This window comes from Thermobia domestica, chromosome 15 (genome assembly GCF_964235325.1).
Source record: "Thermobia domestica chromosome 15, izTheDome1.hap1.1, whole genome shotgun sequence".
Lineage (NCBI taxonomy): Eukaryota > Metazoa > Arthropoda > Insecta > Zygentoma > Lepismatidae > Thermobia > Thermobia domestica.
The window spans coordinates 480,052-496,940 of NC_137468.1; the positions used below are offsets into that span (position 1 = coordinate 480,052).

Sequence of the window (16,889 nt, forward strand, 5' to 3'; positions counted from 1 at the left end):
GGTGCTTAATTACATGTGGAAAATAGCACGTCTAAAACGTATTTCATATAAGGAATGAACGACTAACATGTAATGATATTATTATTATTATTATTATTATTATTATCTTTTCCCACATCACAAAAAAGCATGGCACTTCACTGTCGTACGGTCGTATACACTAAATTTTACATTATCCGAAGCACTGTAGATAATAGAGACCTTGACCTCAGTTAAATTTATATTAATCACCAGTGGTGCAAATGTAGGAGTAATTGTGAAGAAAGAAAAGCGTAGAATATGAATTGTCTATAAACTACAAAAGATGTTAATTTTTTTTATCGCAAATGTTTGCATTAAAGCACCGTTTTACGGACTTGCCGTAAATACATGCCAACACTGCATCAACTTTGTCACGTTTTTGCACCAATAGATAAATGTTGATGCATACGGCGCATATTCACAGGGATTTACCCGCAAGAAATCAGTTTTCTGCAACTGAATATTGAATATTTTACACTCATTGAATATTTTATATTGAATATTTTTGTATATTTTTTATTTTACACTCTTTCTTTCGTTACTACACAAAAACGTTACAAATTTCAACATTGGTTATGATCTCGAAAATCTCTACATAGAACACGCTTACATTTGTCGTTCTTGGTTCAAAAGATATACGCAATCACACATTGGGTTGCACAACTATACGAACACACTGTAGAATAGGTCAGTCGTTAAAAAAAAAAAAAAAGTTTCCACTGACTTCAAATTCAGGAAGAGATTTAAAGAACACATATCAGTCAGTGAGAAGGAATGAAAAGATGTTGAAAATGAATTAAGTTTTTTCCGTTCTGTTTCTGTCGTGTAAACCATAAAGGAATTTAGGTTTCTGAAATTTGTTTCTGAAGTTCAATAAGAAAAATTGTTGTTAAATTTGCGTGCTGTAAGCTGTATCATCATGCCGCTGAATGCTATCGAAGTTGGTTAATCGGTTTGCAGTTTAACATTTCCTTTCAATAGATAAGTTGTGGACGTACAGGCTTATGTGAGCTCCCACCGAGAATAAAACTCGAATCCCGAAGGTCCATCTAACCACAAGAGAACTCTGGTATTTGATCTACAAATTTACCGGAAGTTCAGAGCAAAGCGCTCCGGATTTTAAACAGTGCACAAATTTCAATAGTGATGGAATGTAGGGCTGTTCAGCGAGTGAAATGGGTAGCATAGTGGTTAACGCATCGGAACGGTAAACCAAAGATCCGTGTTCTGTTCTTGGTCTGGTGGTGCATTTTTCACTCATTGGACATCTCATAGAGTGATTTTGATATAATTATCTTTTTAAACTGAAGAAAACAAGCACAAATCCATTTTGACACCATTTTTAACTCTTAAAGTGGTTGCAATGAAAAATACACGACCTTACTGTAAATTAAACTCGGATCTCCAGGTGCATAAGCTAACTATATTGCGATACAAGAATACTGATATATTTGACGTAAAATTTACCGGAACTTTAGAGCAAATTGTTCTTGAGTTCAATCAGTAAAAATTCACGACAGTTAGTTCGCGCTTCTTTTTTCTTTTGTTATTATTTTCCTTTTCCTTTCTTTCTTGAGTTTTTAAATTAACGTTTAGGAGAAAGTACCATATCAAAGACGCAATGGACTCTTTAAAAAGGCATTGATCATTACAATCTTCATAGTCTATGAAATATCGAAGAAGTGAAAAATGCATGTCTGGTCCGAGAATTGAATGCAAGTCCTTGGTATGCAATGCCGATGTTTTAGTCACTACACTAATCAGCAATACATTTTTTTACTTAATTTAACAAGTTGCATAGGACACAGATTTTAAATTTGTAGATTCGGTGATACCAATTTTCTCTACATAAAATTTAAATTTATTCAGATTTCTTGGACCTGATTATGTTTATCAGTGAAACGAAATGATATATAAGTGAAAAATCGGTGAGAATTTTAAAGCAAAATTTCATTAATTAAAAATCGCCAGCTTACTAGGTACCGGTTAGTGTAAAGAAAGAAAAGTCATAAAGGTACAAGGAGAATTTAGTTAAAAGAGTGCTGGAGATGGATTAAGTTATAGACACAGGAAACGGTAATCAACGCTGGTCAAGCAAAAGTAGTTTCCCTGGAATGAGCTGTACTGAGAATAGCAGTAACCATTTGCCGAAACGTACACAATTAAATAAATAAAAGGACGTTTTTCAGTAAATACTACATGAATAGGCAATTCAGTTTCTTGAAGTCGGCGCTTATTCACTCAGACTGCATGGACTGTACCACAAGTCCTACTTTGTTTGGAAAGCAGTGACTTGATGTGTGACACACTCAAATAACAGGAATTTACAAGCTAATGCAATGTTGCATTGACAACAGTTTATCTTAAAGAAATTTTAAGTTTATTTTTAAATTCAATCAAGTCATCGTGGTTGAACTTACTTGAAAGGCAGCCGTATGACTAAACTTGAATGTTAATATTACCTTCATGGAAAATTTGAATATCCAACAATAAAATCAGACAAATTTTGATGTCTTCTTTGAGTTCGAAATACATAACAGTAGAATGCCATGTTTTCTTAGTGTCTACAGGTCTCTCATGATGATAATGTTAAATTGTCACTTCATTCATAAAGATTTTTTTGGTGCTGTATAAGCTCTTGCATTGAAAATACAAGAGTGTTTATAAAGTAATTCGATCTTCATGTGAATGATTTAAACTAATGATCGAGGCCATAATAAGTTTTCGAAACCGTACAGAAAAGATCTTACAAACGCAGTCTACTTAATTAGTTTTCCACTCATCACTTAATAATTTAAGGTTCTTCTTCACATTCGGAAACAAAGTCCCTATATGAATTTACAATAGTTTTCACAAATTTTGAATCCTTCTCCCGTAAAACTCTTAAAAAGGATTTTTCAACTTTCTCCATACCATCGGGACTATAATCTAGAGCTTCTAAGAGGAAACAATTTATGTGTATTGAACAGTCTGTGATCAGAGCTTGTAAAGAGTGTTTACTACGTCAGAAATCCATTGGGAGATGGGTTACAAAATTAATAGTTTTACTAAGTATTTAATGTGCGTCCTGTTAAATCAAGTAACGAAATGGAACTTGTTTAAATCCTCTTTACGACACAAAATCATGCCAGTCTGTGCTAATTCCTAATAGTATAGAGTCAAATTAATAGAAAAATAATAGGGTATCTAATCCTAGTTTAACAAATAGTTTCATAGCTTCAAACAACCACATGTCCCTAGCATGAAGGCTAAAACTATTGTGACGATTTAATTATTTCAAAATGGATAATGATGAAAGTAAATAAGAGCATGCTTTGCTTTTTATTATTAGAACAAGTAAAGAATTAAAGTTTTCGATTAACCACGATTTTAACCCAAAGGGAGAAGAGCTTTGACGTTAATTGGTAGAAGTCATTTGCCAGCTACTTCCCAGAAAGTAGTTCGAACTATGCAAAATGTTTTAAACCTTTGAGAATAAGCCTTTGTTTAGAATAGAAGAGTAGAAATATATCAGTGAATAGGATATTTTCATCTGGCTTTTTAATATAATATGCACATTGTTAAAGTAGCTATAACTGTGAAATAACATATCCTTGTTCAGTCAGTCATTCAATGTTGGAAATAACGAAATTAGTTGTTAATATTTGCTGATAAGTGTTTTTGTTTTGTTCCAGGGGAGTTCAAGGATATTGGAGTCCAGCTTCGTATACCTACTACAATTTAATCTTCTTCTTTATTATCTTCTGGGGAATATTACACAAAGAGTCTGAAGAACCAGTCCAAATGGTAAGGCAGAAGTGATTTAAACTCATTTGGTAATAGTAACACATAGTAGAGTCACTTCCGAAGGTGACTTAATTCTTAATGTTTCGTGGAAGGTAGATTATGCCCTTCAGGCTAAAAGAGACGGATGATAAAATGAAATGAAAGAATTGGTTAAATGAAAATGTGGGATGAAACGGAAGAACCCTAATCGCATAGTCTGGGATCGAACCAGATACTCCTTACACCAGAAATGAGTCAACGCTGTACCATTGAGCCACCATGTACTCAGGAAGAGAGAAACTAATGTTGTGAATCTTGAAATACTTTTCCTTTTAAATTGATTGGAAATTAGCGTCCATTTTTGGCACTGCTCGCTCAATGTGTGTGTAAAATTTTGTACGATTATTTTGTCGCATTTTATTTCCAAATCTAGGCAACACTTCCTTAAATGGCACTAGATAAATGGCAATGGCAATTCTAGTACATAGTTTTTGAGGCTTACAAAAATGAAATAGAATGTTAAATTTGAAAGAAATAATTTTCTACGACGGCCTTTCATTTATTAACAATGAGAAACAAAGATTTATTTTAACACATGCACTTTTCCAACCAGTGTTCTAAAGTAGTAGCATTATTTTATATTTTACTGAGTCGAACTATTAGTCTTAACCATTGTTTCATAGTATGTACATTTTCAAACTGCGTCACTCGCAAATGTTTCCTGGAATAATCCGACAATGGGAGCGAGATCTGGAGAATAGGGAGGATTCTTAAGTACTGTAAAATATGTAGCTTCAATTGCGTGATGGCTTCTATGGACTATCCGTTCGTTTCTTCTTTCGTTCTTGATTGGATCCCGTAATTTTGGAATTATCTCTACGTAAGTGACCATGTGTCATCAATTAGGCTAAATACCTTAGTAGACCAAAATAAAATCGTCATAAGTTCATCAATACGTGTTCATGTTTTGAATTTTAGGGGAGAGTGGACCGTGGTACCTCCACTGAATTGAATAAATTCGAGATCATATCCATATTCCATCAATAATTGTTCACCAGGCAACAAATTTTCTTCTTAAACAGGAGGAACTTAGACTGTGGTATGTAAACCTTTTGTCCCCTTGCGTGATTTATTGATTTTTCAAAGAAATAAAGGATATTGTCTATCGTATGACTTCAACTGAACTTATCCAATCTTTATGAAAGTGGCATGGTGATAGATCTCGACTTAACAAGCATGTGAGTGTATGTCTTTGGTTCTCGAGTTACGAGCCATAAAATGTGGGCTTTGAAGCTAGTCACATTTTCACAAACAAAAATCCATCAACCATACTCATTCGATAATGTAATTAGGAGTTAACATCGGACGGATATCGTTCACATCCTAACTGTTAATGCAAAATTGTCGTTGTTTTGCTGGCGGATGATCTAACCGTGTGCTGCTTTTAACCTCATCATGAGTGACCTTATCTTTTTCCGTGTGTAGACCGTTGTTGAAGGAACACATCAGCTGTTTATTCACAGCTTTGTCGTCAGCAACGAAAATCAGGAGTCCAATTGGTGACACTTGATAGAAAGAAAGGAGCATTATGATCCAAAACATTCACGATGCTTGAGTAGATATTCGGTAACGCCTTTTACCTTGAGGTATTCTATCACCGCTTGCACTTGAGGTTTTTCCATTTTAATAATTACCTGGCCGCACTTTCTTCCTGAAAAGCAAAAATAACAGTCATTATTATAGACTGTTCAGACACTTAAATTCAACTTGAAATAGTAAGAATAAAAATACAGTGACATACAAAAACTGAAATTTACCCATACGTTGTGTTCGAATAAGTAAGAAACATACGTAGCTATTAATTATTTGTAGAGAGCATCTTGTTCTAAAGAAAGAAGCCTGAAATTATTTCTGTGTGTATCTAATAAGTAAATTGTTCACAGCATTTTACCAGTTCATACAACAGCTCAAAGTTTGACAGAACTTGTATAGAAAGAAATTCCGAATAAGTAGATATATTAGTTCAGTCCTCCGACACAAGGAATCATTAGTTGCGATTCTTTTTCAATATCTATTTTTACGAAATAAGAGAGACATATTAAAAAAAATAAAATAAAATAAAAGATAGGAAAACGTACATTTTCATTTTCGTACTCTCGGAGGTGACCCAGTGGTAGAGCGCTTATCTGTGGTGCGTCCCTGGTTCGACCCCCGGCCAGATAAGTTTGTAGTGAATAATAACGTGTTCGTGCACTTTCTCGGGATAGTACCATATCATTCCGCCAGTTCTTCATCATCATTCACTTGCCTTAGTCAAGAGATGCAAATAACCACTCGAGCGGGACTAGTAGCTTTTTTCTTGGGCTAGTAAATTTTTGTTGCTTATTTGCATCCCTTCCCTGCCTTAATCATTGGTCTCCCTTAGCTTTAAGGGCATTAAACTGAAAGATTTCATTTAGTTTCGTACTCTCATGCAGCAGGTAATTCGCTGACATTTCTGTTTATGTATTACCTTGACCTAGACAGAGTTCTTTTTTAAATTTCTAGAAATAAGAGATGTGTGTATCATCCCAATGAAGTTATGATTTTGAGAAAAACACAAAGAATAGCCAAAATAAATTTTGCTGAAATTAAAAGCACAGACCCCCGAAGGAACTTTGTCTAGCGTTAAGAAATAGACATTGTACCTAACATCCGGTCACCGTTAATCATAGCGGTCTGAAATTTGGCACACTTACTATTGGAATTCTATAACAATCTAGCAGGTTACAAATAGTATTATTGTTCAAATTCCTCTATGTGTAGGACAGTATTTGGTTAAAATGGCTTGCGGGGTGACCCATTCACCGCAAATGATCCAGATTGATATTTAAGGGTTTCTTACATTATTTAATTCAAACAGTCTACGTTCTTATAGCTGAATAAATAATAGAATGTTTTCCCTTCAGGAGCGAGAGGTTCTAGGTTCAAATCTTGCAGCCAGCCGTCGTGAATAAGCTTTTCAACATTAAAAGCTCAGTAGAATGGGACATTAGATGGTACAGATATGAACTCTGGCTGACATATTTTCAAAATTCTTCTTCCATTCATAATTATTGCCAGTTATATTCATAATCATGTTAATAAACAAATATTTCGAGAACGATAATTTGATGTTTATAATTTCAGGCTGTTGTGGTGAATTTGTGCAGCATTCTGTTTGACATCATTGTTCTTTCTGCGTATTTTCCTTCGAGCTTTGGTAAGTGATGGTTTCCCTTCTGATTCATCCGCAGATACTTACGATTATGTTTAGGAACATTTTTCTTAATAAACAATTGCGCGCTATTTGATTTCCATTTGTACGTGTGTGCGTTTTACTTATGTATAAAATTAATGCGTTTAGTTTCACCGGTAATGTGATCCAGGTAGTATTGTCAAGTAATTGGTATGAAATGATAATCAACAAAAAACATACAGAATGAACTCAGATCCTCTCCAGTAGAAGACGAACAAAACTTCATAAGATACTTTAATTTTTGCCTTGCAATATAAAGCATGTCACAGCATAAGAAAAATTAAAGTTTAGTCAATTAAAGGTTTTTATATTCCGTTTTGTGTTTTATTCTTGCAGGATAGAATCTACAGTGCAGCTACAGTATTTTCATCATGGTGAAAACGTTTCACATTATTGTATTTTAGCATGAAACGTTTAACGTCCCATGATCATGCCTTTAGGCTAAATGAGACAAATGATTAAGACAAGTGAATGATGATGGAAGAATCGGTGGAATGATAACGTGAAAGGAAACGAAAGTACCTTGAGAAAATCCATGGACACGATATTGCTCACCATAAACTAACTTGACCGGAGATCGAACAGGGATCCCACCTATCAGAAGTAAGCGATGCTCCTCCCCCTTCTTATAAAAGAACTCATCTGTAAACACACTGTAATATTGTAGACAACAGCAAACTGTTTAACAAACCACCGTCGCGTTCATTAGTGTTATCAAAAACAAACAAACAAACAAAAAGAAAACGAACTTAAGCTCCTGAACTCTTCAATTATCAAGTTGCCTCCAACTCATGGATGATGTAAAAGAAGACTATATGCAATTGGAGTATGACTCCTTGAACACTATATACAGGTGAAATTGTTACATTCTGAATTCTTCAATTAAAAAAGATAAAAATGTGACCTTGTGAACAAACTTGTATTTTTCCAGCTGATGCGCTTCAGTTACTCAATTGTTTTATTTGAAGCTGAAATTCCATGTCCTTTCGGTTGTAAAAGAAGAAACAATTCTACCACCAGGTTTCATTCAGTGTTATCTACACGCAATACTGATACGTTGTATGGGTTTTTAGTGATTTATGTAATCATCTTTTCGGTCCTAAGTGATTACTCTTTGTACAAGTGTAAGTTTGATCACAAGGTCACATTTTTTTCTTCAGTTCAAGGAATCCAGAATAATCATTTCACCTGTATATAGTGTTCAAGGACTCATCCATTCCAAATACAAATAGTTTTTATATATGAGCCAACAAGTAAGTGTTAGAATAGAGAAGGAAATGACAGAGGGGAGTAGAATTGGAAGAGGAGTTTGACAGGGATGCTGTCTGTCGCCTATATTATTTAATGTCTATAATGAAGACCTATAAAAGGCCTATAATGAAGACGATATTTCAAGAGGAGATAGAATGATTAGGTGTATACGGTTTGCAGATGATATAGCACTTATTACAGAATCAATAAGATGTTAGAAAACGTGAGGAAGGGCTGTGAACAAAATGGGATGAAAATAAATGTTTTACAAAAAGGCAGGTGATTGGAACGAAGGGCGTCAAATATAGAAGTAGGAGGGAACAAAATAGAACAGGTTACTAGTTTTCGATACCTGAGTAGTATTATTAAAGATAATATAAAGTGTGAACGTGAAATAAAAGCAAGGATAGGAATAGCGAAAGAAGCATTTAGGAGAAAGAAAAAAAAACTATTTTGTAGAACCTTGAATAAAGAGTTGTAAAAGGCTGGTAAAATGCTTCGTGTGGAGTATTGTTCTGTATGTGTCGGGAACTTGGATATTACGTGAAAAGGATGAAAAACGACTGGAAGTTTCTAAATGTGGGTGTGGAGAAGAATGGAGAGAATTAGGTGAGTCGAGCGGAAAACGAATGTAAGGATGTTAGAAATGGAGGGGGAGAAAAGAAGAATTTTAGATATTATTTAAGAAGAGGAAAAGAAACTGGTTGGGACATTGACAAGAAGGAACTGTATCATGAGGGACGTTTTAGAGGGTACGGTAGGAGGAAAGAGAGGGAGGGGGCGAAGAAGACTGCAATTAATGGACGATATTAAAACAGAAAAATCGTACGTGAAGACGAAGAGGTTAGCAGAAGCGTCTCAGTTGCTATAATGGCATAATACCTATGATCAGAGCTTGAAAAGTCTACTCGCCTGCTCGCCAGTACCTTTTCACATTTGGCGAATAAAGACATTGTGACTGCAAACTGGTCTAGCTAGTAGATTTTTTTGACTGGTGAGTACTTGCAAGCAAGATCTTTCAAGGTCTCCTATGATGATTATAACCAGTGTCTGAATGGGGACAAATGTAGGTAACCTTTCCAAAAGACTGGAGGTTTATGAACAGTCACGCAGACAACAGCCGTCCTCCCTGCAAATTAACACTCAGCAATTTCAAACTACACCAGTAACATTTCGAATGTTGACGCGTGCTGCTATCGAGCGATCGAATTCGTTATAGTAATCCTGAAACGACCATCTGTGTCACTTATCAGGGAATTGGAAAAACATAATCGCACACTGTAGATAGAGAGAAAAGAAAAAAAAGTTGGAAAGCAAAGAGAGTCCAGATAAACGGGAAGTTGGCGTGCAGGGTCACGTGGTCACAGGCTAAAAATAGGTGGATTTCATTGGAAGAAGATAAAAGTAATGGGTCGGTAGGAATATTAAAGCAAGAGAATATTTTGTATAATACAGAGAAGTAGAATTAAATAATATATATACAGGGTGTTAATGAACTATATTGAGAAACTGTAAGAGGTGATTCCTCACATCAAAATAGGAAAAAAAAAATGCTCATAGGGATCTGTGAGGAAAAGTGCATAATTTCAGTTAGGGGTGTCTAAAAGCGTGGAATACCCACATCGGAATACACGTTATTACGAACACGAGGAATCGTGAAGTGGTGGTCTATGGTAAACGAAGTCAGATATATATGCCATTCAAAAATGCATATGTAGGGTGGGCATTGCTCCCAACAGAATTTCCAGCTATGCTCTGACTTTCAAAGTGGGTCTAAAGTAGACAAACAATTACTCTTAACAGAAGTGAATACGGAATGAGTCGGCAGGAAGTTGAAAGTCTGGACAACTATGAAATTAGTTTCTGAGATGAAAGTAGCGAATCCTGAATGAATTAAACGTATTGAACATGAATAATCATATTGAAAAAGTTGATTGGCCTTCTTGCTCAGATATTGATCTTTTGTCTCTTGTATAGGTGCTATTGCGTAATATAATTAATTCATTAGATCATAATAAAATTGCTCGTGAGATCACGTATGATTGCTTCATATTGCATCACCTCCACATGCAGAGCGTATCGACATTGATACCGCGAGATGGCGCAGTAGGTTGCACATAAATGTGTTCCGTTATAGTAGCGTCCATATTTTGTGAAGCATACACAAGGGTGCTTGTTCACCCAGTGATTGTTGTCGAAACTGTAGCGAGTGTAAAATCAGTAGTAGCACTACATGGCAACAATTTTTATATTTGTGCCGAAGTTACATTTGGTGCTCAGAAAAGCATCAGTGCAGCTGTTAGGAAAGCTTATCATTTGTATTTGGATTTAAAGATAGGCAACCGGGACAAAGACGGGTCCAATACGTATGCTGCCGCACTTGTGCAGTAACTTTTACACAATGGCTTAATGTCAAAGGAAAGATAACACCATTTGTTGTGTCCATAATTTGGAGGGAGCCTACTAATCCTTAGTTTGTCGTGGAGTAACATCAATGGATGCGTATAACGGAAATTCACTTTTGTTGTTCAACGTATTTAAACCTGTGTAAAGCAGTAAAGAAAAGACCATCTAATTGATAAAAACATATTTGTTCACATTGTGTAAATAAATGTTTTTTGTGAAATATCCTCTTTTACTTCATGAAATTTGGATCAGTTTAGGAAATGTCGTTCATAAAGCTAAGCCAAAGGAAAGGTTGAGGTGGTCATGAGGGAAATATTTGTACTTCCAGGCGTCTAAGGAATAGGTTATCGTATGGGCCTTTCATTTCAAGGTAATGATAATGTGAAATTCTTTGTGGTTAAGACAGACTGAGCGAGTTGTTTTAGGAATTGTGTCTCGGGTCTTGAGATTCAGGAGCGTGTGTTCAGGATTCTTTTAAGAGCTCTGAAATGGAAATCTTATTGAGTGGAAATTTGGTGTATAACGAGGTTACATCTTATAGAGATTAGGATGGTATTAGATTAGGTTAAGTCTTTTATTCATTTATTTTGTACACACTTTTCAATCTGCATTATCTTCCATTTTTTACTTATTACTCTTATTATTATTTATTTTAGAAGTTGTACAGATGTTCCATGTGCATCCTTCGCAGTTGTACCTACTCAACCGTCTCGTTAGTTTTATATTCCTCCGTACACTCTCTGTACCTTCAGCCTGTCACCTGATCTTGCATTTCAACGTGGCATCCACCTAAACGCTTTAAAATGCCCAAATTAGCTCGCCGTGCAAATTAAATGTTAAATAAACAGTCCTAACTGTGTTTTGGTTGAATCTGTCGTCACTTATTTTGCACTTTTTAAACTTTTTTCTTCTTCTCCGCCACATTTCGTTCCTATAATAATTAAACAAAGAATAACGAATGTGTGCGGTATCTCGTTACTTTCGCTTCAGTGTAGTCCCGTTAGGTGAAAGCTATTGAATAGAAAGTAAAGGGAGGTGGCAACATCAAACTGACAATCACCAATCGGTAGTGTTGAGTGTTTTTATACTACAAATATTTCCTTTAAAAAAATGTTAATTGTTATTTGTTTCAACAGTTTTCTGGACTTGTGATTTTAAAACATTGTATTCTGGGACCTGTTTTAGAAGACATTTTAAGACATGAATGAATTTTGAGTCCTAGTTTGTATAAATATTAACATCTGTAATTTGCAACTTTCCAAAATTTTCGCACCTTTTTAACCAAACTTTTGTACCTAAAATTCCTAAGTCTTGTGATTATGATTTCTCTGTTCCTTGTAAATCATTAATTTTCTATTCCTTTGTTCCAGGTTTTTGTAATTATTGTGATTATTTCATCTGAAATATTTCTTTTTATTTATTTATTTATTATGTGATCAGCGGTGCATGTAATGTGAATTTGTGTTTTCAGCGAGCAGTGAGCGCTTCAGCGTAGGAATGGCAATTCTCAACTTAGTTCTCCGCCCAGTGACGACAGTCGTCTTGTATCGCGTTTTCCAGGAGAGAGCTGGAGTCTACGGAACATTCCCAGGAAATTTTGGGGACATATTTAGTAAGTAACTTGGAAGATGAAACAAAATTGTTTAAAATACTTTGTATTAGTTTTTTCATGATGGCATTGAACGTCAATTGAGATTAGATTTTGCCTTTTCTGCGGAAGAAGATAAAAATCGTCCGAATATTCAAAATACAAACAACACTATACAATAAAATTGCCTTTTCTGATTTATGGCTGTCCCAACTTTCTTGAAAGAGGAAAGAGATAGAGTTATCTATTTTCATTATGTTCAAATGTGACTAATATTTCCATGCTGTTCTTAGGGTAGCTGAATGCTAGAATCTGACTTCTATTGTAAAGGATTCTTAATTCGATCGTAGACAATTTCAGTGTGGTGGACAGCAATGTGTTCGTAGTATTCTTCCGTTTCCTTTATTTAAAAAGCGTAGCTATGGGACGGTGAACTAAAGCTTTCATTTTCTTACTCCTCTTAGTTATTGATGCTCGAAAATTCGTCCTACTACTCAATTCGTCATACCAAACCTTGTGGGTGGATTTTTGTTCATTTGATTTGAAAATGCCAGAGATTTGCGGAACTACATAGCAAAAGTAATACGCAAGTTACAGAACTGAAGTTATCCTTTTGTATTATCTAATAGACCCCCCCCCCCCCAGTTTCCCGAACTTAACTCCGCAAGTTAGCTCGTGTTGGCTATTCTCGGAGCCGCGTTAAAACGGTTGGAAATCAGTCATTCTTCTCCAGCTGCTTTATTGGTTTCACAGTATCCGAACAAGAGTTGGCACTAATATTTTCAGTAAGTTACTCTTGTATTTGCAGAAAGTAACAAGGCGTGTTATATCTTCCCCTGCGTGCGAGACAAGAGTGACAAGTGTTCTGGAGAGTTAGGCAGATGTAACATAGAATTAAATTACAAACTACAAGAAATACATTTAAGTTATTCGTGGAGTGCGGTAGCTCAGTAGTAGAATGCCTCTCTCTGTTGTGAAGGATTTCTGCATTGATTACAAGTCATTTGAGTTTGTCATGTGCCTCGTTTCATCTGAGCGGTTCCTGCTTCATCCGTGCATTACTTGGTTTCTTCAACCTACAGAGCAAAGTCAGTTTCTCGTTGGTTTCAGTCAACGTTCCATTGTTCTCCTTACATGTTGAACCAGACTTGTAGTTTTTCTTTCCTGTATATTGTAATATTTGCTCAGTACGTATATTTCAAGCGCACTCTTCCTCTTTGTATTTTCTGTCCATGGATTCCTCCATACTTTATAATGTGTCTGATCATCATCGGTACTCTCCTTTTTCCTCCTCTCATTCTCGTTTTTTCCATTCTTTGGTAACTATGCGGGTCTCCCTGCAAAATGTTTGGCCTCCCTAAAAATTTAATAAAAACTTAGATGAACTAAATCAGTTACAAGAAGTTGTGGCAAAGAGAACTGCAAGTTAATTAAGTAGTAAGGTTACGTTATCTGTGGGATTAACAGATATGTTAATATTTTAAATTGAACCGTATTATAGTCGTGTACATCTGTATTTATACCATAATCTTTCATAACTGACATACCTGCTGTTTTTTAATGTTCGTCTTCTGATTTCACGCCACTTTTGGTAGAAAGGAAAGCGGTATGCACGAAAGAAAGCCATACGATTGGTCAGTTTCTAAGGTGGCGAGCATTGTTAACAACTTCACCGACCTCAGCAGAAACTTAAAATGTGGAATTGTGTTTGATATTTTGATAATTCCTCTACTCATAATGAATACTTGGAACTATCCTATAAAAGCGGCTTCATACATGATCTGATCTCTGTCGCGCAGAAAACTCTATGAGATCTCAATCCATGACAGACTACTTAAACGTTAGGCCGTTGCTTGGAGCCTTTTTAGGATGGAATAAGAGTGACGCCGATTAATTGGAGATATGATGCTGCTTTAGTTGCTGTTGCCATCTATATTGACCCAAGTCTACATATTGTTTAGTCATAAATATTTTTATTAAATACGAAGTAAAGCTGAAAAAAGTAGAAACGCTGAAATTTATAAATAGTGTGATAATGAATGATTTGTAGAATGACCGATACATGAGAGTGAAACAGTAATGTATAGAAGAGCAGTCTGTCACTGAACTTATGGAGCTTCAAAACTTCGGCTGCAGTAATACACATGTATGATCGTACTCCACTTTTTATTCGTGGTGGGCTGCTTAGAAACTAAATGTTGCCACCATTTTTACACTATTACTACTAGGCCTTCATGTAGAAATCCACCTTGATGATGCCATGTATCTGTCATTTTCCAAACTTCAAGAAGAACCGTGATTTCAATCCTTGAATTTTTAACGTTTTTGTTTGACTCTCCGATATAAATGCTATTTGTTATATGTCTTATGTAAGTTTTGTGAGCTATTAACAGCATGGTATAAAGAAGTCAAAGGCTAGACAGTTGAATTGAAGAGATATCTCAGTGATTAATTACTCAGGCTTTCTTGGAATATCACTTCGAATTGGTCAGTGTAATTACAGAAAACAAAGCGACAGATTACAATCGCTACTAGTATATGATTCTAATCTAAAACATTCTAGATTTTTCTAGACAAATTTACATTTTTGAATTATTACTCACGTCACTTTTGTAAACCCATTAATCAAGATTACAACTTTATTACGTAAGAAACTGCATATTTATTGCCGCAGGAAAAATGAACGCTATTGCCAACTCAGTCCAATCGGATCAGGGTCCCTAAATTTCTGTTTTGTACTATCCCGATCTCTTCCGCCTGCACAACTAGAATTCTATCCATCCCTGTTGAGCTTTAAGTTTGGGAGACGTGTCTCTGCCCATCACACGTGTCTTACTCGATAACTGATATAATATTCGTCAATGTGATATGTTGTGGAGTTTCGCGTTTATATAACTTTGTCCATTCATTCGTTTGTTTGTCCCGTTTGGCTCCAGAAATGTTCCTGCAGACTATTTAAGGCAACAAATAGCGAAATGGTGTCGTGCTTTCAAAGAAGAATGGCCAGTGTTATTAGTGACAACCGTGGCTAGCGTAGACCCAGTAAATCAACCACTGACGTGAACTCGTGTGGATGAATGTATTCTTGCGGTCAGAACATTACACTCAGTAACAACTGAGCTGGGACTACTATATGGTGTTGTGAGGAACATCGTAGTTAATGCGCTTAAGTATAGAAAAGTGGGCGCGAAATGGATGCCGCTGACACTATCCGAGAATCATAAAACAACCAGAAGAGCGACGTCGGTGAATATCCTGCAGCGTTACCCAGTGGAGGGGGAACAATTTTCTTCACCAATGATGGAACAATATTGCGTCTGTTCACTCTATCAAGGAAGGAGACATTTATGGAATGGAAACATGCATCTTCTCCATGGAAGAAGAAATTTAGAGCGGGTGCTTCGCCTATAGAAGTGTTGCGAATTATATTCTGGGACGTATCAGCTGTGTTATTCATTAATTATTTGGGACAAGCAGAAACTGTAATTGCAGGACACTTCGGAAGTTGCGGGAGCCATCAGACGAAAATATGTTGGTCTCCTCCGCCGTGGTGTGATTCTTCTGGACGATAATGCCAAACCCCAGAATCTGATGGGCGGGGGGGGGGGGAGTTTACGTTTTATTAGCAGTTGTATTTCATTGTCATTTGTTGCAGTTGCGTACAGATGTTTAAATCTGTTAACTTTCTTTAGTTCACTCCCATCGGTTCTGTGCTTGCTTCCAGATCAATGTCGTTATTTGTATTTATTTTCACTGAATTTACTTCTGCATAGACCAGCAAATGGTTAAGCAGGGTTCACACTAACCTTGAAAATCAGGGAAATTCCTATCTCACAGGGTTTTTTTCTTGTGCGCAGAAAATAAGACGACGTCAAAAGAAGCCTGAAGGACACCGAAAGGTATCAAAACTTTAAGCTTTGAAGGACAAACAACAAAAAGAAGTTAGGCTTGTTAATTGTAAATAGAGATAGACCATATTATAATATATCTTTACTTGCTTATATTTGTAAATTTATTAAGAAAGCGAATATATTAAGATATCGTTAATGCATAATTATTTTGCATATGCAGGGATGATGTAAGGCGATTAAAAAATTATTATTTTCTGAACCTAACCTAAATAATAAATGTTGAGAGTCAGAGACAGTTTCCTTACTGAGCCATGGAAATTCAGGGAACCAATACCATAATTTGAGTCTGAATTCTGTTTAGATCATTCAGTGTTAAGTCTTCCGTTCTTATCTTTGATTGTCCTCATCGGCTATTCTAAAACAAAGTTAAAGAGTAATGAGAAAAGGCGTTTCTCTGCTTCAGATATTCATGAATCCCGAAACTTATTCCTGTTTCTATCTTACTGCTTGTTCTTACGATTTCCAAATTCCTTGAAAATTGTACGCAATCTTTGCTTTTAATTAAGTTATACTTTGCTGATATCCAGGAATTCCATTTTTTTTCTGACACTTGTGAGACATAGAATACCTGATCTAATAATGATAACATTATCAAAATTGATTCGTAAGATTAAAAATAAACTAATCTTTGAGCAAAGCAAACCAATTTATAAAACTTAAGAGAATTTCG

At 35.6% G+C, this 16,889-nt stretch overlaps 1 protein-coding gene across 1 annotated transcript in view; it reads left to right on the forward strand.

Annotated features, from left to right (window-relative positions):
• The window catches only part of LOC145672021 (type-1 angiotensin II receptor-associated protein), a 42,899-nt gene that overhangs the window by 18,079 nt on the left and 7,931 nt on the right, over positions 1–16,889 (forward strand). Inside the window, exons 4-6 of the mRNA XM_081741209.1 lie at positions 3,696–3,807; positions 6,955–7,027; positions 12,192–12,332. Of these exons, the coding sequence (XP_081597335.1) occupies positions 3,696–3,807; positions 6,955–7,027; positions 12,192–12,332 (326 nt within the window). The remainder of the gene's footprint in view (positions 1–3,695; positions 3,808–6,954; positions 7,028–12,191; positions 12,333–16,889) is intronic.